This window comes from Formica exsecta, unplaced genomic scaffold (genome assembly GCF_003651465.1).
Source record: "Formica exsecta isolate Colony F162 unplaced genomic scaffold, ASM365146v1 scaffold192, whole genome shotgun sequence".
Taxonomy (NCBI): Eukaryota; Metazoa; Arthropoda; class Insecta; order Hymenoptera; family Formicidae; genus Formica; species Formica exsecta.
In genome coordinates this window covers 1,699,494-1,725,229 of record NW_021849218.1, presented here as the reverse complement: position 1 = coordinate 1,725,229, position 25,736 = coordinate 1,699,494, and the positions used below count along the sequence as shown (strand labels likewise).

Genomic DNA, 25,736 nt, shown 5'->3' with positions numbered 1-25,736 from the left:
GTATATTTAGAAATGTTACATTACACTACTTTCGTATGTTTTATTTGATGTCACAAACAGAGCATCAACAGTTTATACAAGCGCACATGCTATCACATGCGTCAGTTTCATGAGCCAAGTACTTAGCGCCAAGCAAAATGTGGATAGAGATCAGGTAGGTACACTTGAAGAGGCGTAAACTATGGTCGCTCACGCTGCAGTGCTGTCGCCAATAGCCCATGCGAATGTGACTCCGCCTCTTAAGTATGGCCAGCCTCCTTCCCCAATCCTCTGGCTTTATCGTTCGATTGCGCTCAGTCGAGCGTGCGCATGAGTGTTTATGCGCGAGCGTGTAAATAAATGTGCATCACGCATATAAGAATACTGTAGGATCGAATGCATTTTATATGATCGTCCACCAATAAGCTGCTTAAGAGGCCACTTGTGGCCTCCTCAAATTACGGTTCTGTCTTGCTTTCATAAATTAGTTTTCTCTCAATATTTCACATACGTATAGATATAATACGAGTGAGTGGATGCATGAAGGCGGAGCTTATAGCTCATCTATAAATGTTTTTTTTCTTTTTTTCTTTTTTTTTTTTTTTAATTTCGGTCGATATTAATTTAAATGCTCGTGTAAAACATTTTATTATAAGAATGCGTATGTATGAGAACGTTACACATTTAGGCAGAGACTATGTGCTTTAAGAGGCGTGTAGAGGGATTTCTTATTGCTGCTCTGGTAAATCTGTCGCTTCAGTCAGTGAAGCAGCGAAGGGCGAGCCGCGCGCTATTGACTGTGTTCGTGCTTCTTTTTTCGTCTACTGATTTGCCAATGTTACGATTCATGTGTATGGAAGCAGGACGGTGCGGTGTAATAGTTTACGAATCTATCTTGTTAGGTCCGCGCTTTTATTTGTTGCTACATATTGCGTATTATCATTGCATTTTTTGCACTACCACAGATGTGTATAATATCGCAAAATACTTTCAGTTATTTATTTTTTTTTACTGTTTTTTCTATTTTAAGATTTGTTGTAATTATGTAACTGTTATTTATTAAAATATAATTTATTCAATTTACTCTATATACATTTTTAAAGTATATTTATGTGTGTACGGCAATTTATTAAAGTATATACATTTACAGTTTATGAAATAATCGCAAATATATCGAAAAATTGAAATATTGTGAATATCAAGATTATAATGGTGTATGTATGACAGTTATTTATATTATCAAAATTATAAACTTTTGTGTATACGTATGTGTTTATGTGTGCGTGCGCGCGTGTACTATGCGTATCGTTTTCTTTGTTACACATATATCAAGCGATATGTTTGTAACTATAAATTTTATATTGGAATTTTTAGATCTTTACAGTTTTGTTATCCGAGATATTGAGATATTCTTTCACCTATATTAATTTATAATTATTTATGCACTTTTTGCAATACTTTCTCGCATTGAATTATTCATTATTTATGACTCAAATATTGTATGCACAAGAGATTAAAATTGTATCAAAATTATGTTCGGAAAAACATAACGCACATGGCAGATGATTATCAACGAAAAACCAGCCTTGATTGTACTTTGAATACTACGCGCAACACAAAGATTTACTTTATATGTAGCCGACGGTTGCTGGATTAAACATCTTTTCGATGGACCCGATCATGCTAGGTGAGCATAATTTAATTAATATTATCAAATTATGTGTGTCAATGTATACAACCTATATATAGCATGATCTAAATAATAATTAGTGTAATTAGTCTCTCTCTCATGTCTTATTTATTATATGGATATTTGTCATACTATTAAAATCGTGGTTGAAGAACCAACTATTTATGTTACCACTCAATTCAGTTATGTTTGCAATATCTTTATAATACTTCTATATATTCTTATATGTATACATATATACATCATAATATATATATAATGTGTGCAGATTATATGTGTCTATGAGTGCATGCTATTAAATTTAATAGTAAATAGTTTCTTATTTATTTTATTCTATGTTTCCTTCCAATTAATTGTACGATCGTTAGATGTTCAATATAATTGAGCTATATTTGAAATAAATCTTATGTCAACAGAGTATGTGAAATCTTATCTTCAGGTACATAACTCTCTATTGCAGTTTATATAATAATGATGTGACTAGTGCCGTGTAAATGTATTAAATAGGATACGCATTACAAAAGGAGTTATATCGCGAAGTTAAACGAGAAAGCGATATGATTAACAGCAAGAGTAGGCACTTGTAGCAAAATAAGCTTTGAATAAATTTCCTATTCATGTTTGATTTATATGTATAAACATGCAACAAAAGTGGTGTAAGCTATTTTTTTGTTTTGATTTGTATAAAAATATATGAAAATACAAACTCATATTAGTCATAATAATTATACTATCATTATTTTTTTATCAACAATATTATTTTTTATTGCCCTGTAAGAAATTTAAAACTATATTATTTCAAAGTATTTAAAAAATTTCTAGTATATGTGAGACTTTTTTGGTAAATTTCTATATTAGGATTTTTATTTCCGATTTGGCTCAAAATTTGCATGGAGCTTTCTTTCGACCTACAATTACGAGTTATGATATTTTAAAAGCGGGTAAACTATATATCATTCTTGAGAAAAAGTCATCAAGTGGTTTTATGATAAAAGTATATAAAATAGTTCTTTACAAAAAAATTAATTTTTTAAACTAATTTTGTGCTACATTTTAATGGTTTAATAATTTAATGATATTTTAAAAGCGGTCGAATTATTAATTTTTTACAATTATGCATTTAGACATTATATTTTAGAAAACTGATGAGCTGATAATTATTTAGTATTACACTATGTACATCTAAAAAGTAAACACATGGGGATGAGGGGAAGAACCTCTCCCCTGTATCCCCACTCCAAAAAAATTTGACTTAATCTAATTTAATTCTACCTTTATTTGTTTTTACACTGTAGGTATGTGTGTATTCTCTATCAGAGATTTCTTTTGTATCAAAGTATTGTGTGTAAATACTTGACTGAAGATTACTTTTGTGTTGAGTATTATTAAATAAGATATAATGTCTGGCTATACGGAAATTGATAGAGAATACACATACCTACAGTGTAATAACATAAATAAAGGTAGAATTAGGTTAGGTTAGATTAATAAATTTCTCCAAAAAATAACATTAGCATTGATATAATTATGTTCGACACAACATTCATGGAAAGTATGTTGTATTCATTCTTCAGTAGAAACCTTTGACCTTTTTTACTGGGTCCCGGATGCCCCTGTTCTTATCGCTGGAAGAGTTTGTCCTTTTTTAATTCAATGTCGATTATAAAAAAATTGGATACGAGATAGAAAGGGAAGAAACAAAAACGGCTATCAATAATTAATTCAATTTTTTTGTTTAATTGTCATTAACATTGATCTACAAACACATATATTATACATATTATGCGTATATTATATGTTTTTAACACAAAAAAATAATATATAGTAGAATATATATGCAGGTTATATACATATTTTTGCATAGCATAAACCGCAAGAATTTCACTTTATGTATACATCTACATTATCTGCGTTACAGAGGTGTAGATTAATCAACGAATGTAAAAATAATTTATATACAATTTTTAATTACATATTTATAAAATTGATATTAATTAATATATAAATAATAAATTTAAAGTAGAAGTCCTGTTTATTAATTTCAAATTTAAATAAATTTTAGATTTTCAAAAAATGACATTTCACTAGTTAAATCTTATCAAGAACATTGAGTATCATAATATAACATACACGCGCAGAGTGCGTATAAAATGTGCGTTTATAACAATTAAAACATTATTTAAGAAATCAATTTATCAAAAATTTTGATATAACGAGAAAGAGGAAAAAAGCAAAAGTATGTAAAAAGATATTTTATAGCATGTATATTATGAGAAAAAAAATATATGTATACAATAAACGCACATATACAAAAATACAACATATTTTCAAAACGATACATTCCCAAATAAAACTTTGGAATTTTTGGAACATAACCAAATTTTATGAGTTATTATAGTTTATGAAAATGTAGCAGAATGTATAATTCATGAAACAATAGTGATTTAAATCTAAAATAATTCTTATAATATAGTTATTGTTACTTTAATATTGATATTTTATTGTTATTTTAAAATTGATAAACAGGATTTGTAATTTAATTCGAAACATTTAATAAAAGCAGTATTTTAATGTCATTGTTATTAATAATGCGACACTTTCTTTTGTGTTTTGTTTTTATTTATGATCATGTATATAGAACAGAGAATTCTACAGATTTTAAATAAAAGTTAATATAATTAATTTATTGTAAAAAAAGTTAATTAATCAGTAAATTTTAAATTACAATCACATAATTGACAATAATAGATCTTTTTGGATATTTTTTATTTTATGCAAAACCAAACCACACATAAAGAAGGACATTTTGTAATATTTCGGTTAGAGTTAGAATATAATTATAAAAAAAGAGGATAAGGAAAGAAAGGGGGAAGAAGGGAAGTAAGTAATCTCCCCTTTCCCCTTCTAACAATTTAAAATATATTGCTATTTTTTTTTTAAGTTGAGCCATAACATGCAGTTTCGGCGAAATTTTGCATATAATAGTACGTTAGAAATATTTTTTATGATTTAAGGCAAATTTAAATTATCTTTGTATATTAAAACATGGATTACACTTACTAACAATATACTAATGTAATAATGCGATAACTAAAATAATATAAGAATTAAAGAAATGTTAAAATTTTCAAATAAAAACTCCATATATATAATCAAATATATATAATTAAGTGTAGAAATGCTCTTTGAATATTACTATTCTACTATCTCTTTTAGCTTTTCTACAAGTAACGCGTTAACAATATCCGAAGTCAATGACACCAATACATCTATAGTTGCTGCTCTTGCTACTACGGTTCAAGACCCCGATATGTAAAGTGATATGATTTGAAACGTAAAAGAGAGATAAAACATTTGAACATTCCAAAGTCATCACTCGTAGATACACAATCGCATAAATACATCAATAATGTAGATTAATCTCTTGCTTTTTTAACAAAAATATTATTAATTTAATATTATGATAATCTTTTCAAAAGTAAATGTAAGCATTATAGTATTAATGTTTATACGAGGGCTATTCGGAAATCGACTTGCGGTAGACTTGCAAAATAAAATAAAAACAGGAAAAATATTTTATTATATACAAAAATTACTTACATATGTATACTGTTTTTCGACATAATCGCCATTTGAATTGAGGCATTTGTCATAGCGCGGCACAATCTTTTGTATGCCCTCATCAAAATACACTGCCGTCAAACTGGAATCTCAGCCAACTTCTAACACTGCTCATTAGCTCCTCGTCGCCATCGAATCGCTGCATTTCTATCCACACTTTTATGCCTGTAAACAGATGAAAGTCCTCGGTGCTAGGTCCTGGCTGTAAAATGGTCAAAAAATCCTCATTGAACTTTTAGAATAGTGCAATGGGAGCTTGATCGTCCACCTTACAGCCCAGATCTTGCAACTAGTGACTTTCATCTGTTTACAGGCATAAAATATGGCTAGGAATGCAGCGATTAGAGGACAACGAGAAGCTGATAAGTAATAAAGTAGTCACAACTAGTTTCTTGCTAATTGAATTTATCGGCAATCAACATGTGTGAATAAATGCGTGGAAACAAATCTATCGGTAATACTTTTGTTGACAAATGAGATCTCGTGAAAGAGCCAGGTGTTCTGCAAAATGTATTTACACATAAGACAAAAGCTGGCAGTACTGATTCATTAGCATTGAATTAGTACTGTTTGTTTCAGTTAAATAATGGCTACAACCTTTAGAAAGATTGTTGAAATAGGATTGTGGTTTAGTTGATAAAGGACTGTACAAACAATAGTGTAGCTGCTGGATTTTTCTTTCGACTACCTGCGGGAAACCATAAGTTCTTATGCTCGAGATTAACTAGAGGTTATATATTTCATATAAATAAATAAAATATTTATAGCAAAATTACATTTGGAATCAATTAATGTACAAGAAATTTACAAATCTTTACTTTTTATTATTTTGTGTGTGTGTGAATATATAAGATGACCTATTATAATCTATGAATAGATTTATCTCTGAAAGTATGGCAAACAAAAGAAGTAGCGTATATACGAGAGTTAAATTGTTTCGAAAGGAACATCAAATACTGCATGAGTTTGTTTTAAGGATAAAGATGTTTCGGAAAGTTCATGATCAATTCGATTTTTTAAATTAAATTATATACTTTTTTTAAATATAAATTTTATTCTTTTCATTATTCTGTGTATAGAAATATTAGGGTAAATATTTAAAAATGAATAGTTTAGAAGATATTTTGATTTTTTTATAGCATACTTTGTGAGTTGTTTAATATTCTTTGAGCCCATTAATAGAATTGTAATCTACGATTTAAATCAATCTCTTTCAAATGTCGCATAAAAATTAAATGATATAGATAAAAACGCTGGTATCTCAATACTCGTGATATAGTGTATAGTGGAATTTAATGATTATGATTGATCTGATGTGTGCTGACGTGGATTTGCAGAGCTATGGATTTTAGGATAACTGAAAACATCACTCGATTTGGGCCTTGTAGAAAGTTGTTTATGTCCTAGATATTCATATCAAGGTCTAATAACTAATTGATTTTATCATAATCAATGTTATGGATGTCGTCTGGATAATTTTTTCGATAGTAACAAAAAATCTTAGAAAAATTTATAAAAAAGGATTTTATAGAGAAGACTTTTTTAAGCTTTCACATAAGAAAGTCGAAAATTTTTGCAGATTTTTTTTGGGTGCAGGCCCACAAAGTGAGAAGAAAATTTTCCATTTTGTCTATCTCGTCTAGTTTTCTATATGTAAAAATTCCCAAACTCGCAGAAACTCAAAAACAATAATGATCTCTCGAAAGTAGAAATTTTAAGCTTTAAAACTCTTTTTTGGATTTAAATTTCTTTCATTTTTAATGATGTTTCAGATGGCTGAATCTTGTATTAAAAAAAAAAAAAAAAAAATTAGGTGTTCCTCTAATTTTTGTGAGTAGTTTATAATGTTGTATATATTTTTTAAAGATTACGCATTTAAGGCAAAATAATAAAGCCAGTTAAAGTAATATACAATAGTATTTTAATTTCAGAAAACGACAATAATATTCTAATTAATAGTTAATACAACTTACTTTAGCTTCAATAATTTTTTGAAGTCTTCTTAGTATACTTTCAACTAAATTTTGCAAATGCTGTGAATACAGTTCTCCCAAGATAATTGTAGCGTCTCAAAATAGGAGTTTTTATTACCTATTCCGTTCAGTTTATCAACTTTATTATTCAATACTGTCTATAGATTTTCGATCAGGTTCAAATCTGAAGATTGTAGAGACCATTCGAGCTGTTTAATTCAGCAGAAACGGAAAAAGTCTGACTTTTCTTTGCTGTGTGTTTCGGGTCGTTGTCTTGCTGGAAGGCAAAATTATCTTCCAGCTCGAGATTCAACAAAGATTTCTTCAAATTTTCATTAATTATGTCAATGTAGACTTAATAAATATAGACTGCACGCGTATTTTATCTTAACTGTGAAAAATATGTGCATCAAAACTAAAAAAAAGCGGCGATGTTTTAGAAATCCCTTTATCTCTTTTTAACTAGAATAAAATCGTTTCCATGATAACCATAGTCTACATTTGAGAGAGAAGATCGGACTCCCAAAGCTCATTTTTTCAAATTTTGGCGCAATGATTGATCGATACGAGCAGGCTATATTTATAGCATTTACACCGTCAATTTCTGTCCAATCCCATCAATTTTGACGAGAGAGAGAGAGAGAGAGAGAGATATTTTTTTTATTCCTGCTAAATATTTTACATCTGTACATATACATATATATGTATATAATATAGGAATTTAAAAAAATATCTAAAATTATTTGTATTATAACAAAAAATATATTTATAATTTCAATTATCTAAATCTATCTAAAAAATGGTCAGCACAAACATTTGTGAAATCGTAAGGCAATCAAAAATCAAAGTATGTAAGCATGAATCGAGATGAAGAGTTAATCAAGAGGTTCGATAATCAATCACGGTCGATCGTGCCTATTATGGATATGCAATATTCCCCTTCCCTTTTGCTTTTTCTTGAACTGCTCCTGGCCGGTAATGGATTACACACCTTTGGTCTTTCTCTCTCTCCTTTGTTCATTGATCTATTATTTTTTTCCATTGCCTCGGCAAAGATATATATGTCTCGACCGAACGTGTAATATAAGAATAATAATAATAATCGACATCGTATAAGAACTATAAAGAGAATTGGCTGCTGATTTTATTAGCGCGGTGCGAACCGTCCATCAAAAATTCCTTGCTAAATTACAAGAATACCGCTACAAAATTTTATTTGATAGTTTACTCTAATTTTCACATAGCATTTCTTCTAATTTGTTAATTGTTTATTTAATAATTAATTAATAAGAATACCATTTCTATTTACAAAACGGCAAGACTTTTTATTTTTTACTCCTTTTTTGAATCTCACCGATAACAACAACTATACAGCTTGCTTAGCAACGATAAACAAAAAACTTTTAGTAGCTAAGATTTGTGTGTGTGTGTGTGATAGCGACATTTTCTCTTTTATATTAGCTGCGCTTAATATAAATTAAAATTTTGTATTTTTAACAATAAATTTTAACATTAATATTTCTAAAATAGCAAATAATTCAAAAAACTTTCAAACTTTTAAAATTCCACTTTAAAAATATAATATGATAATTTAATGTTACGGTATTTGTAAATGCATAATCATACTTTTTATACATTTCTTTAATGGCAATGAAAATGCACGTGCGCGCGCAACTTTCTAATAATTAATTAGTTTAAGAAAAGTAATTTTCTTTATCTAATATACAAAATATAATAAATTATATATGTGTTGTATTAAATATATTATATAATATATAAACTTACAATTACATTGTAAGAAATAAAACATAAAAATTGAAGAAATTTTGCTAGAAATAAAAATTAATATTAATCCATTAAAAATAAATTTAGTTTTAAATAAAAAAGTATTAGTTATTTATATAATAAATTATTTAGTTTTATTCATTATTTATAATTTGTTATTTAAAATAAAAATTGCTCATTTCTGATAATATGTCGATTTTGGTGCTTTCCTTGTAAAATATTTAGCTTTTTAAAAAGGACTCTAAGAAAACTAATTTATGTTAATGAGACCAATACACACACATATACACACAAAAACAAATAATATAATAAAAATAAACAATTGTGCATACGTTGTTTTATTAAAAGTTAATTTAAGAATATTTTTCTGTCTCTTCAACAAATGTTTCGAGTTAAGTGCAACTAATTTATAACATATGTGGCTGTGAAATAAAATCAATGCTTCACATTTCTATAAAATATCGGAGCCGACAAAGAGAACAACGACGATGCTGATAATTAGCAGGCTAGATGGTAGACAAACATTGGTCGCGTTTCTGTGGTACCTATATAAGCAAAACATGTGTCTCAAGGGTGACACTAACATCCATCACATCTTTGAGCACGCCCCTTCATGTCACGTAGTGGCATTTGCCTAACAGTTTTAACTTTTATTTTCTGCACTTTAAATTTGTATTTACATGTTTTGTCTTCCTCGTTTGTATAACTTTTTGGCTAGAAACTCTGCTAAAAAACAGATATAATTAGTTATTGTACTTGTATGTGTACATTTCCATTGATTTATTTCAAAATATATTAGTGTTTATATTTCTTTCTTTTGATTTACATTACATACAAGCGCACATACACACACACACGCACGCACGCACGCACGCACGCACGCACGCACGCACGCACGCACACACACAAAATTAGAATTATACAAATATACTTGATAAAATCATACTCAAATTTTATATGGAGTTCAAATCTCTAATGAATCATTTTTTATCATCTTTTATCATATTTTAATCGTCTGCAATATGTCTGCAACCGTTTTCTGTAGTATGTATATATATATGGGTTTTTACAAAATTTACTGAATAAATACAATTTTATTGACATTTGCTGAATAAAATCAATTTCTTAATGAATTTTTCTGAATTTTTATCGAAATTTTAATGAAATTGCAATAAAGGAGAGTCAGTTGACTGAGATTTTAATATCTGAGATTCAATACTATTTCAATATAATTTCATTATAATATCTGTATAATATATTTCCATCAAGGAATATAATAGTTACATTATACAAAGTGATAATTATAAAGTAGAATAAAAAATAGTTTTATATTTATTTTTATAAATATAATTAGAAATAATGTAAAACAAATATAGTTATTGGTAATAATAATAACTAATAATAGTCATGCGCAGAAAACAGAGCGCAAAAGATCATCTTTAAAAAAGTTTAATTATCAAGATGCTTGAATGCGATAAAATTGTATTAAAGATAGGTGAGCTTGCTGAGGGTTGAAAGTTATCATTACAAAGAAAAAAGACTGTAAAAGTATAGCAGACGCAGTAGAATGCTCTCGCAAAGCAAAAACATATTGCTATCATCAGTGGCGGCGACGATTTTGCGCCCGAATCTCTTCCAGGAATTATGTTGCCGCATCGTAGGGTCTCTCTCCCTCTTTCCGTTGTAATTTTTCTTATTTATTCATATCCTCTATACACACGTCTGTTGCTTGAACGGTATGCCAGCCGGTGTGTGGAAAGTGAATAGCTAATGGCAATATATGAAAAAGTAGATGCCATGCATCCTGCATACAAAAATTGCATTTATTTTCCGCATATTGTTTGAAAAAGATTTGAATCAACAATTGTATATATAATAACTTTAAAGTGCAATTTTTAATCGAAAGCATTAATACCTCCCGATACACTAGTATTTACTATTATAGTAATTTCTCTGTAATATTTAAGAAACGTACGTTGTGTTGTTTAAGTTAACGCTGTGCAATTTAATACTTTATTTTGTGAAGAAATGAAAAGAATCTGTAAATCAAGGTTATCTACATATAAGATCTCTATGTAAATGTAAGCGTTTCAGAAGATATTATTATTTCCGTGTTTGTGTGTGTATGTAAAGTCATTTAACAAAATTTCATAATATGAAGTTATACGAAATAAATGCAAACAACTTCTAATATAAAGAAAATAAAAATAAACAAACTTTGTCGTTTTATTAATATTATAGTATGCAACTCTTTGTCTGTGTCTGTGTGTGCGTGTGCGTGTGTGTGTGCGTGTGCGTGTGCGCGCGCGCGCGCGCGCGCGCGTGTGTGTGTGTGTGTGTGTGTGTGTGTGTGTGTGTGTGTGTGTGTGTGTGTGTGTGTGTGTGTGTGTGTGTGTGTGTGTGTGTGTGTGTGTGTGTGTGTGTGTGTGTGTGTGTGTGTGTGTGTGTGTGTGTGTGTGTGTGTGTGTGTGTGTGTGTGTGTGTGTGTGTGTGTGTGTGTGTGTGTGTGTGTGTGTGTGTGTGTGTGTGTGTGTGTGTGTGTGTGTGTGTGTGTGTGTGTGTGTGTGTGTGTGTGTGTGTGTGTGTGTGTGTGTGTGTGTGTGTGTGTGTGTGTGTGTGTGTGTGTGTGTGTGTGTGTGTGTGTGTGTGTGTGTGTGTGTGTGTGTGTGTGTGTGTGTGTGTGTGTGTGTGTGTGTGTGTGTGTGTGTGTGTGTGTGTGTGTGTGTGTGTGTGTGTGTGTGTGTGTGTGTGTGTGTGTGTGTGTGTGTGTGTGTGTGTGTGTGTGTGTGTGTGTGTGTGTGTGTGTGTGTGTGTGTGTGTGTGTGTGTGTGTGTGTGTGTGTGTGTGTGTGTGTGTGTGTGTGTGTGTGTGTGTGTGTGTGTGTGTGTGTGTGTGTGTGTGTGTGTGTGTGTGTGTGTGTGTGTGTGTGTGTGTGTGTGTGTGTGTGTGTGTGTGTGTGTGTGTGTGTGTGTGTGTGTGTGTGTGTGTGTGTGTGTGTGTGTGTGTGTGTGTGTGTGTGTGTGTGTGTGTGTGTGTGTGTGTGTGTGTGTGTGTGTGTGTGTGTGTGTGTGTGTGTGTGTGTGTGTGTGTGTGTGTGTGTGTGTGTGTGTGTGTGTGTGTGTGTGTGTGTGTGTGTGTGTGTGTGTGTGTGTGTGTGTGTGTGTGTGTGTGTGTGTGTGTGTGTGTGTGTGTGTGTGTGTGTGTGTGTGTGTGTGTGTGTGTGTGTGTGTGTGTGTGTGTGTGTGTGTGTGTGTGTGTGTGTGTGTGTGTGTGTGTGTGTGTGTGTGTGTGTGTGTGTGTGTGTGTGTGTGTGTGTGTGTGTGTGTGTGTGTGTGTGTGTGTGTGTGTGTGTGTGTGTGTGTGTGTGTGTGTGTGTGTGTGTGTGTGTGTGTGTGTGTGTGTGTGTGTGTGTGTGTGTGTGTGTGTGTGTGTGTGTGTGTGTGTGTGTGTGTGTGTGTGTGTGTGTGTGTGTGTGTGTGTGTGTGTGTGTGTGTGTGTGTGTGTGTGTGTGTGTGTGTGTGTGTGTGTGTGTGTGTGTGTGTGTGTGTGTGTGTGTGTGTGTGTGTGTGTGTGTGTGTGTGTGTGTGTGTGTGTGTGTGTGTGTGTGTGTGTGTGTGTGTGTGTGTGTGTGTGTGTGTGTGTGTGTGTGTGTGTGTGTGTGTGTGTGTGTGTGTGTGTGTGTGTGTGTGTGTGTGTGTGTGTGTGTGTGTGTGTGTGTGTGTGTGTGTGTGTGTGTGTGTGTGTGTGTGTGTGTGTGTGTGTGTGTGTGTGTGTGTGTGTGTGTGTGTGTGTGTGTGTGTGTGTGTGTGTGTGTGTGTGTGTGTGTGTGTGTGTGTGTGTGTGTGTGTGTGTGTGTGTGTGTGTGTGTGTGTGTGTGTGTGTGTGTGTGTGTGTGTGTGTGTGTGTGTGTGTGTGTGTGTGTGTGTGTGTGTGTGTGTGTGTGTGTGTGTGTGTGTGTGTGTGTGTGTGTGTGTGTGTGTGTGTGTGTGTGTGTGTGTGTGTGTGTGTGTGTGTGTGTGTGTGTGTGTGTGTGTGTGTGTGTGTGTGTGTGTGTGTGTGTGTGTGTGTGTGTGTGTGTGTGTGTGTGTGTGTGTGTGTGTGTGTGTGTGTGTGTGTGTGTGTGTGTGTGTGTGTGTGTGTGTGTGTGTGTGTGTGTGTGTGTGTGTGTGTGTGTGTGTGTGTGTGTGTGTGTGTGTGTGTGTGTGTGTGTGTGTGTGTGTGTGTGTGTGTGTGTGTGTGTGTGTGTGTGTGTGTGTGTGTGTGTGTGTGTGTGTGTGTGTGTGTGTGTGTGTGTGTGTGTGTGTGTGTGTGTGTGTGTGTGTGTGTGTGTGTGTGTGTGTGTGTGTGTGTGTGTGTGTGTGTGTGTGTGTGTGTGTGTGTGTGTGTGTGTGTGTGTGTGTGTGTGTGTGTGTGTGTGTGTGTGTGTGTGTGTGTGTGTGTGTGTGTGTGTGTGTGTGTGTGTGTGTGTGTGTGTGTGTGTGTGTGTGTGTGTGTGTGTGTGTGTGTGTGTGTGTGTGTGTGTGTGTGTGTGTGTGTGTGTGTGTGTGTGTGTGTGTGTGTGTGTGTGTGTGTGTGTGTGTGTGTGTGTGTGTGTGTGTGTGTGTGTGTGTGTGTGTGTGTGTGTGTGTGTGTGTGTGTGTGTGTGTGTGTGTGTGTGTGTGTGTGTGTGTGTGTGTGTGTGTGTGTGTGTGTGTGTGTGTGTGTGTGTGTGTGTGTGTGTGTGTGTGTGTGTGTGTGTGTGTGTGTGTGTGTGTGTGTGTGTGTGTGTGTGTGTGTGTGTGTGTGTGTGTGTGTGTGTGTGTGTGTGTGTGTGTGTGTGTGTGTGTGTGTGTGTGTGTGTGTGTGTGTGTGTGTGTGTGTGTGTGTGTGTGTGTGTGTGTGTGTGTGTGTGTGTGTGTGTGTGTGTGTGTGTGTGTGTGAAAATTGTATCTATTCTACTATTATCATTCTTATGCTAAATAAGATCAATTGCTTTTAGAAAATAGTATTTGTAAATATTGCTTGTGTGTGTGTGTGTGTGTGTGTGTGTGTGTGAAAATTGTATCTATTCTACTATTATCATTCTTATGCTAAATAAGATCAATTGCTTTTAGAAAATAGTATTTGTACAAGCATAAATATTGCTAGACAACTTTTGTTTTGTTAGTGAATTTTATAGTTAATAATTTCTTGTACTTTTGCTTTAAATTATGTGATTTTAAAACAATCTTTTATTATGATTCCTTTTTATTTATATTATCATGTATATGCAAATTTTTTTATTAAAATTATATATATATGTATACATATACTGTAAATATACTACAATTTTTATATTTTTAAATATATTAATATTTTTGATATTTAAATCTTCAGTTTTTAGCTTTCTAAAATGTAAATGTTTATTCCATTTTTAAATCTTGTGAGATTAAAATGTGTACTTTTTTAAATACGAAAGAAAATATATCAATGAAAATTCAAAGTCAAGCCATTCCGAACTTATCAAGAAGTGCGTAAAATTACTGCTATCAATTTGAATGAATGATGTGTAGAATGCTTGCTGAAAAATTTGGGGTGTCCAAAGATACAAATTATGAGAAATTTTAACAAGATGAAAGTCTGCACTTGATTTGTGCCACACACCGCTTTACAAAACCGTCACTGTCTTACGCGAATTTTTGGCCAAAAAACAAGTGTATATCATCTAGCATCCACCGTATTCGCCAGATTTATCACCATATAATCATTTCCTATACCCAAAAAAGAAAATAGCATTGCAAGGAACGTTATACAATGACATTGAAGCCATACAAGCCGCCGTGACGAGAGTTATTAAGACTATCTCACAGACGGATTTACAGCATTTTATTGATACAGAAAGGACATATTTTGAATAGACATTTTGATTTTTGGTAAAATAAACAAGTTTTCTTTTTTAAATAAAAAAGTTCGATCTTTTTCTCGCACACACATTAGGTACATATAAAAGAAAAATATTCCTATTAAGAATACACATATATTACATTAAAACATATATTCAATCAAATTTACTCAATCAAATGAAATATATAATTTTGCGCTTTACTAGATATTTTAGCTATTTTAGTAGACCAATAGTTTCCATAAAGAAAACTCTCTACAGCCCTTTATTATTATGTGCTGTTATATTGTGTTTTGAATTGGGTATATATATTGAGCAAAAACGAACTTAGTTAGAATGTAAATTGTGAAGCGTTCGTATTAATATTTATTTCGTGCTCTTTTTTTTTGCGTTTGCACCGATTTTGTATGTAACTAAATTTGATTTTTGCCGCATATGGCAAAAACAAAAATATTGGATACCAACATAAAAATTGCCGTTTCTTTTAAAAAATTTAACCACTTTTTCCACAGATGATCTGTCCAGCGTTTGATTGTGCATTATTAGTCGCTTATATCTCCCTGATAAACTTTAGATTTTAATTTCAGATGTTAATTTTAATTTTAATTTTTTATTTATATTTTTATGTTATTGTATTCTATTCTATTTTATGTTATAATTTATTTTATTTTATATTATTTTATCTTTTTTTATTTTAGCATATTTTATTTTATCTTCTACTGTCTCTTATCGATGAAAAGAGTCTTTCAGTAGATTCTGATAAATAAAAATAAATAAAAATAAAATTTTTGATTTTGACATTAATTTATTGCACTGTCAAATTCAAGAATTATATAAACTAGATTAAGTTAATAAATTTAAAATTAAAAAAAAAAGAGAAATAATTCTTTTATATTTTAAATAATAATGTTAGTGACATTTTCTTTTATATATAGAGTATAGAACTATACGGCTTTTTTTGTTTGAAAAAGGGGCTAAAACGTCTTTACCCTGGTACCGGTTAGCTGGAACAGCTCTCCGACTCGCATAGTTATATTCACTCACACTTGCATGTATCGTCATATATACGCAGATGTCTGTGCAGTTGTCGTCTCTCTTTCGTTAGATATGTGCGTTACACGCGTGTAAAATGACTACACGCGTCGGAACCTTTGATCTCAACCATTCATCACTGCTTGCGAGAAAAAGTCTAATAATATTACATGTACGGACCTCACACACATACACACACACATATACTTATGTATATCTATGTTCATGTATACTAATATATGATGCGTACTTAAAACCTCATAGAAGTACTACGGATATAGTGTACTTCTCTCATCTTCGTGAAATGTTTTATCTGCGTTCAGTGAAAACGTTTGCGATTTTGCCAAAAATAATGACAAGCATTTCAACCTATTGAGAGAGAGAGTTGCATATATCCAAATTATCTTAATATTGCGTATATTGTGTTGGATATATTAAAGTAAATAAACTTGATTATAAAATAAATATTTGCATAAAATCGTGCAAAATTGAACCAACCGCGAATCAATCATGGCTATTTGGCAAACCAGCGCAACAAGCAATTAGAGTAAATCCGTTTACGCAAGAAATCCTCGATAAGTAGAAATTTCGAAGCGTATTATTTGAGCGAAAACAAACCCGAATTACCTGAGAATGTATCAGCAAATGCGGATTTCCTTTTAGTAGCTTTGACGAAAATCTTCTTGCAAATATTGTAACATGATTGACAGCATTAACGAAAATAGACCAGAAATGAGATAAAAGAGACATTAGCAGAACTCTTAACGTATTCTTACAAAGAAAATTTTCGTTAATCTCATATAATAATAGTATTTTCGATCCCGAAGAAATTTATAGAAATACGAAAGGCAATATGCTTTGCATACTTCAAAACGCATCCGCAATTATCTCTACAGATGCAGTCGATGAAGAAATCAGTTATCTTATTGTTAGAAATAGTATCAGACAAATAGATGAATAGTAGAGGTAGAAATGTACACACGAACTTTTTGCGATTCATCAAGAAGAAAGAGGAGAAAGAGGAGAAAGCGCGATCTCATACAAGGAGTTAGAAAGATGCGAGCGGAAATGAATAAATTATGCGTGACGAGACTCCGCACAAATATAGATGAAAGAAATCCAAGAAGCCAGGAATACGATAACGACAGATTCAACGAAAGACCTATAGAGAACGATGTAAGAAACTCCGACGAAACGCCGTCAGTACGATCTGCAATTAAAGAAAACTAGATATATGATTTTTTAATCCGACGGAACCTCATAGGATATATTACACGAGTTTCTAAGCGCAAGCACATATGTCGTCAAAAATATTAATTCTACTGAAGAAGAAATATTATTAGAAGCTATTCCGTACTAAACTAAAAAGAAAAGCAATGTTAGATTTTCAAACGTGAGATATATAATAAACTTTTGAAGAATTAAAACAACTAAAAATTTGTTATCAAATAAAACAAGCGAAGTACAACACATTTTATATTTCAAATTTAATTCATCGATAGCCGAGCATACTTTCAAACACAAAAACGAATTATTTTAGACACAATTAAACAACAGGGTTCAGAAATTTTTAACTTGTGTGACACCACGAAATAAAATAATTCGTACATTTGCAACGTTTTACACTCTAAAAAGCGATAATTGATACGAGTGCCAAGAAAAAAATAAAGGTTCTACCGCGTCGCGATCAAATAATTATTTGAATTCGAATAAATACGATCATTCTATACGGGACAAGCGTGAAACTTGACTCTTTAATGCTACAAAATGTAGAAAAATTAGCCGAATCCGATTGTTGAAGCAATCGATATTTCAAATGATTTTCATTATCAAAACCAGGAGGCCACTCTCAAATGAATATGATGAATTTGCGATGAATATTGTTTTTTAAATATACGACTGGGAACAGATCAATCGAATCGATGGCGGAAAGTTATTAAAAACCCCTGAGCCGATAACAAAAATGATAATAATCAATCATATGAACAATGGAGAAAGAATTAAAAAACAAGCAGGGCAGTCATTTACAATTGGGCATCATTTAAATTATATATTGGGTTAATACATATTTACATTATTCTTATACTTACACACTAATATATACATTTTCAATCTGCCCAATTGTAAATGGCTGCCCTTGTTTCATATATCACCATATGAGACATAGCCGTGTTAGCAGTGTATAATATATAGAAGTTTGTGGTTTAGAAAAATTATAAAATAATAAAATAATGAAATCATACTGAAGTTAGTTGATAAAACTAACTTCAATATAATTTTTGCCCGTCTACACTACGGACTCAGATGAACCACAAGTAAAATTATCCTCCGGTCTGGAAAGGGCATTTGCGACGTAGCGCATATTGGACGATACAACTATAGAAACGTAATTTTATTAAGCATTATACTCTAACATTAACGAATCACCATTGGCGCACAGCGTCGCGAACGTGTTAAAAATGTTATATTTCAAAAAATATTATATTTGCGGAATTGAAACTTGATAAAAATGAATGTCTTAATCACACACACATCTTCTATTATATCTATTATTTATACTCTCTATTCATACTATAATAGTATATACATAGTATATATAAATATTATCTCTACATTTGAAAAATGAAATACATTTTTTTTTTAAATTGAATCAGATAATTGATCAGATAATTTGCAATGCAGATAACAAATACTTATTTTTGTTTTTAAATGATCTAATTTCGCGAATGGCTCTAAATGTGATGCAGTATCTTATACATATAACCCAAACATTAATTATTAGTGAAATGGAATAAAAAATATTAATAGAAAAAAATTAACATTTGTTTTTTATCTAGCAGTTATTTTATTAGCAGTTATTTTTTATTTAATTTAATAAATATAGATACTTATATCAAAACTTGTATATATTAAATATATGCACGTATCTAAAATTCTAAATTCCTATAATCATAGGCATTGCATTGTGTGACTATTATGGTTAATAAGCATTAATTCTATTTTCTCTCCCTTCTTCTTTTTCTGTCTCTAATAACTATTAATTATAAAAATTATTAAACATTAACTATTTTAAGATATGTTTAAGGGAAGAAAGAACTATTTTAAGATATGTTTAAGAAAAGAGACATATATATATTCAAACTATGGATAGATTAAATCGTAAAATAAGTTGCAAAGTATATTGATAATTAACCAATGTTTTTTTTTTAAATATGAAACTGTGATTATTATTTTTCTTTAACTTTCTTTTAATAATTAATGTAGTAATATTGATAATGTAGTAATATTGATAATGTATATTGATTGATTATGTCACAGAAAACAGCAACATTGAAATTGGAGCGCAACCGCAACAACATCAACAACATCAACAACAGCAACAACAGCAGCAACATCAACAGCAGCAACATCAACAGCAATATGGAGAAGTAAATCAGTTGGGTGGTGTATTCGTGAATGGTAGACCCCTTCCTAACGCTGTCAGATTGAGAATTGTCGAACTTGCACAGCTGGGTATAAGACCATGTGATATCTCACGACAACTACGTGTCAGTCACGGATGCGTCAGTAAGATACTGGCACGCTATCATGAAACGGGTAGTATACTGCCAGGCGCGATTGGTGGTAGTAAACCGCGAGTAACTACACCAAAAGTCGTGCAATATATTAAACAATTAAAGTTAAAGGATCCAGGGATCTTTGCCTGGGAGATTAGGGATCGACTGCTATCTGATGGCGTTTGCGATAAATACAACGTTCCTTCAGTGTCCAGTATATCGAGAATATTGAGAAACAAAGTCGGCATAACGACGACTATGCATCATCATCCACATCATTCAGCTCATCATCATCATCATCATCTTTATGCAGCCGCTGCAGCGGCAGGTGCAGCTCTTTGTCCAGTGCCGTATCCACCGACACCATATCATCCGACGGTACCACCTTCCATCACGCATCATCATCATCAAGGTTAGTATTTGGAGATTTATGCATAGCGATTTCGAGCGAGAGATTTTTCTTTAATCTTGTGTATTAGTGTCACTCAATCAATAAAAACTACAAACACTTTAGTTAAATCAAATATTTAGTATAAATAAAATAATTCTCATATAAACAATTAAATTTCATAATTTATTTTTTATATAATTGTGTTTAAATTAATTAAATGACAGTGCAATTTACCTTTTTTAAAAAGAAATTAAATTAAACAGTGATTAAAAAGCAATTATAAACACAAGAAATTAAATTAATCAATGATTAAAATAATTACACATACACACAAAGCAAAAAATTATAAATTATAAATGTATAATATATTTTTACAATAAAAAATAATATATTAATAAAATATAATCAATTTCTAAATTATTAACTTTTAAGTATAACTATATAACACAGATAAAAAATTATACAAAAGTGAAAAAGTGAAACAAATTGTGAAATTTGGTAAAAAATTGACAGTAATATTCTTTGGTATAATGTTTTTTAATAAGGGGATACAAGAACTAGTATACATATAATTGGCTAAATTGTGTTATGAAAAAAAAGTAAAATAAAATGTGTGCAAAAATTTGACAACAATATATTAACTTTTCTTTCAGAATAAAATTTTTTATTACTATTACTATATTCATATATTTTTTATTGCTATTACTATTTTAATATTTTCTGTATTTTAACCTCATGTATAATAGCAAGTTAATTCTTTTCATTGTTGCGCCCGCAAGTCGATCTCGATTGATTAATCTTCGCGTCATTCACTTACAAGCAAAGAATAGTTTACAAGCAAAGAATAGTTCTCGCAAAGAATAGTTTCCGGAAATAACAACACATTTTAGAAAAGGAACTCGATAACTTTAATAAAGAATTAAGAACACAGAATGTAAAATAGGAAAATATTGCAATAATCATAGTCGTCGGAAAAATGTGTCCACATGGTAAGATAGCAGTTGCGAGACTCCACAAGATGACGATTCTTCATAAAAGATGTCTGCCCTTGTTAATCAACAACCCCGCATTGACAACGCGCTCGGAGATGATCTCCTGGAGACGGATACAACGGATATCAAATATAACCGCCAAAGATAGTTTCCATGCAGGGACAAAACACGCAAGGGGCGCAACAATATATATTGTGATTTTTATATTAATATTATTTTGGTAATTTTATTTTATTATACATATATAAAAAAGAGAGAGAGAGAAAGAGAGAAAGAGAGAGAGGGGTAGTCAAATGTGAAACTCGTTAACAATACAAAAACAAATATAGAAATTTTTAAATAGAGTTGCGCTTAACAAATTTAACCATATATATTTCTCTCTGCAAATGTTATTTATATCATGTTTATTTTCACGCCAATCTTATTATATAATCTGTGATATTTTTATACATTTTTAATATAATAATGTTACTATTATACGAGAATTACAGAATATCTCGAGGATAACAAGATCGTAACATAAAAATTTGTAAAAGATTAAATAGCAGAAGTATTTGCAACTTTTTATTTCAAGTAGTAGTTTTTGAGATATTAATTTCAGTCTGATCAATTACAAATTTAATCTTACGTACATCACTAATACTAGTGTACGAACGACACACGAACAAGGGATTATCTAAACATAACCAATAGTTGTCCAACTTTAAATTTTTATATCTTAAAAATCATGGACATACACGATCTGTCCCAAAAGTTTCCGAACTTTCTTCGTACAGACGGTATTAATAGCGCTATCTGTTTAATCAAGGTCACGCTGTCTTCGTAGAAGCTTCGTTAAAAATTCTGGTAAGTTTGATCCAGGGAATCGATTCTGTAATTCAAGTGAAGGTGAAAATTACAAAAATGAGCGATTTTATTAGGTTTGGACCAAAATTTTCTAGTAAATTCGCCCATTTTTGTAATTTTCCCCTCACTTGAATTACAAAATCGATACCGAGATCCCACTAATAGCTGATTTAGGGGACAGAAATGAAATTATCTCTTTGACACTTGTTAAGAAATCACCATGGAACAAAGAGCCAACATCAAATTCTGTGTTAAATTGTGACTTGCTAATTCCTGCAATATTCTCGATGAATCTCACGGACACGCAACGATCCTTTCTGATCAATTCACAAACTTTTTCTACGGTTTTGCCGGTTGGACTGATCCATGGCTATTCACTGTGCTCGTCGTCTTCCAGCGATTCTCTGCCGTCCCGAAACTTTGTGAACCACTCATAAACTGCCGTACGTGATAGTGCTTGATCCCCATAAGCCTTCCATAACATTTCGAATGTTTCTGTAAACTGTAAACGATTTACCCAATTTAATACAGAATTTGATGTTGGCTCTTTGCTCTATGGTGCTTTCTCGACGAATGTCAAAAAGATAACTTCACTTTTGCTCCTATAGTAAATCAGCTGTTAGTGGAATCTCGATTAAACTTACAAGAATTTTTAACGAAGTTTCTACGAAGATAGCGTGACCTTGATTAAACAGATAGCGCTACTAACAACGCCTGTACGAAGAAAGTTCGGAAACTTTTGGGACAGACCGTGTATAGGATAAACCGGCCCCTGCCTTGAGAGACAGCGTGCAAACGTATGAAAGGCAAAAATAGTATTCTGTCTCTTTCTTTTGGTGCGTAGAGGGGATTAGAGTAGGGGAAGATGAAGACAAAGTGAGCAAATGCCTCCCTTTCATGCACATGTATTCTCCTTATTCGCTTTTATCCCTACTATTCTGACTCAAGCAAGGACAGAAATAGCATTGTGGGGATTGCTGTCCTTCATATGTTTCGACACTGTTTCTCGGCAAGGGCCGGTCTATCTTATATGTCTATGTTAAAAATTATTTCTTAAAATAAAAAATGACATGCACTTTCATTACTTAGTTTTTCACGAACTTTTATGCTGCAATCTTATTATCTTGGAATTTCGGGACATCCTGTATATAGTATTACATTAATATATGGTAGCACTACATTATGACTCACTATAATTCTTGTGCTAAAAAGTAGAATTTTTAGAAATTTTATTTATTAATATATTTCATCCCTCTTCCCCCTCCCCCTAACCTATCATAACATATCATAAGATTTTAAAAAATATGTGCTAATTTTAGAAACTCCTTTGATAAGCTGATCTGAAAAATAGGATCAGAAAAAACTCTCACTCGAAACTATAATGGACTAATTTTAGTATTTATTTATGATATACAGTGCAAAAAAAAATAATAAATGTTATTTATGTTTGTAGCACTCGCATGAGTATATTAATAATCATAAGCATCATTATTCAAAAAAGTATTTATCATTATTTTTTAAAATATATATTTAATTCTAATAATAAATTTGCGAGATATCAGACAAGAATTATATCTATTTTTTTATCTAATGCCAGTATTAATTGTTGATATCCAAATTAAAAAGATTTTATTATATATTTATTTGCTATTGCTGCGTTTTCAGTTGGACCTTCGTCAGCGAATAAATTGTCACCATCGTCGCCTACAGTTCATACTAGCGGCGGACATCAAACGGCGACTAACAACGCTCTGCAATGGCCAAGTCCTCACACTGTACACGACATTCTGGCTAACAGCTGTAACATACAGAATTCTTCGTCGTCTCCTTCGCCAACTTTGTCATTATGCTCCACGATCAACAACAATCATCATCACAATCGTCATAACGATAGTTCCGCTAACAATAATAGCAACAACAGCAATAGTGATAATAATAATGACCGTAGGACGTCAAGTTATCTTCATCCACATCACCCTCACCATGCACATCACCATCATCAACAGTATTATACTTCTGCGTTATATCATCATCATCATCACTCGGATACTATGGCAGCGGCCACCATATCATCCACTCTCTCTGTACAATCTATCATGTTGCAGTCTTCAGGCACAAGTCAACCAGCCAGCCCTTGCAATTAGAAGAAAGAATAACATTTTGTTTCATAAATACAAAATTATAAACAATTAAATAATCAACGATTAAATGAGTGTTTTTGGGCGCGAATAAATGTTTTTAATATATTTTTACGCATAGTATAATTAATTATAGTAGAACTGATAATGCAATGAGGATGTTCGTATTATTAAAACTTTTTGTGTTAAAATAAAGTTTGAATAAAAATAACATCCATTATTACTGTTATTTTATCACCTTTGCGGATAATGATTGTAATTGCAAACAAGAAAATACACACTGAAGATTCAGGCACCGACGAGATATCATATCAAGAACCGATGGTCTTATGAGATTTAGTGACTAAAAAAAAACTCGCTGCGCGTTATTTTAGTTCGTCCAGTTATTGTTTTATTATCGAAAATGTATAGATCTTTTATGTAACTGCTTCAAGAACAACAAAATAAACATTTTATTGTAAAATTACTGTTTTATTATCGATGATGCAAAGATTTACTTAATACCTACAGTAGCGCGTGGCGAGTTTTTTTTTCCAGTAATATGCTAAATCTCGTAGGACTATCGATCTTTAATGATATCTCGTCCGTGTTTTTTATAATAAAACAATAACTGGATGAACTAAAATAACCGTATGAATTAAATAATTCGTGTAATTATCTTCATGCAGTCAAACGGCCGGTAATGTCAACATTTTTCAATTACCTCCGGGCCCAAAATTTCGGTCTGCAAAGTAAATTATTATGGCCGGTAAAACAGGAAGGTCCGGCATCACCTTAATCCACTTGATGGTTACGAAAATTTACCCAGGGCTGACGGTCTTTAATAATATCTCGTCGGTGGTTCAGGGTAAGGTAAGATTATATAAAGGAAGGTTAAGTCACGAGCCTTCGCAACCCATTGTGCAATGCAAAGAATCGATGTGTGAACAGTCGTTATTAAAAAGAGATGCTAAATAAGGTAAGTTGTTATTGGCTCAATATATCGATTCTTTGCATTGCATTAACTCGGATCTACAATAGATATAGTAAGCTTCAAGCCATAAGAAATTGATCAATTACAATCAAATGTGAAGAGAATAATCAATTGTTATTGGTAATTTCTTTACGGCTTAAAGCCCGTATCATACTACGCATTAAGATTGAAATTTGACCAATCAGGACAAGGAAATTTAATTCCTTTTATCCTGATTAGTCAAATTCCAATCTTTAATTTTCAATCTTCAATTTTCAATGCGTAGTCTGATACGGGCTTAAAGCTCGTATCAGACTACCTATTGAAAATTGAAATTTGACCAATCAGGATAAAAGGAACTAAAATTTCCTTGTTTTGATTGGTCAAATTTCAATCTCAATGCATAATCTGATACGGGCTTAATGCTCGTATCAGACTACGCATTGAAGATTGAGATTCAAGATTCAAGATTGAAATTTGACCAATCAGGACAAGGAAATTTAATTCCTTTTATCCTGATTAGTCAAATTCCAATCTTTAATTTTCAATCTTCAATTTTCAATGCGTAGTCTGATACGAGCTTAGGACTTATTACACCTATGCAGCCTTGGGGCCCTGGGACCGATTATGTAACTTTTTTCCTAGGGCGGAAACGTGAAAAGCTGTGTTCCGATTCCCCATCCGGGTGCACCCGATATTATAGTATATGTCACGTACACTATAATATCGGGTGCACCCGTCGGTTCATCTAACCGGACTTGGGGCCAATTTCACCAAGTCCGGTTAAGCCCGTATCAGACTACGCATTGAAGATTGAGATTGAAGATTGAAGATTGAAATTTGACCAATCAGGACAAAGAAATTTTAGTTCCTTTTGTTCTGATTAGTCAAATTCCAATCTTTAATCTTCAATCTTCAAT

The 25,736-nt window shown here is 31.9% G+C and overlaps 1 protein-coding gene across 1 annotated transcript; it reads left to right on the top strand.

The window, feature by feature from the left end:
* The first annotated feature begins 613 nt into the window (after positions 1-613).
* On the top strand, positions 614-24,210 carry LOC115233999 (paired box protein Pax-1-like). Its single transcript, XM_029804679.1, has 3 exons — positions 614-1,666; positions 19,259-19,909; positions 23,392-24,210. The coding sequence occupies exons 1-3, from the start codon at positions 1,648-1,650 to the stop codon at positions 23,868-23,870; spliced, it is 1,149 nt and encodes a 382-aa protein (XP_029660539.1). The 5' UTR covers positions 614-1,647; the 3' UTR covers positions 23,871-24,210.
* Positions 24,211-25,736: the final 1,526 nt, after the last annotated feature.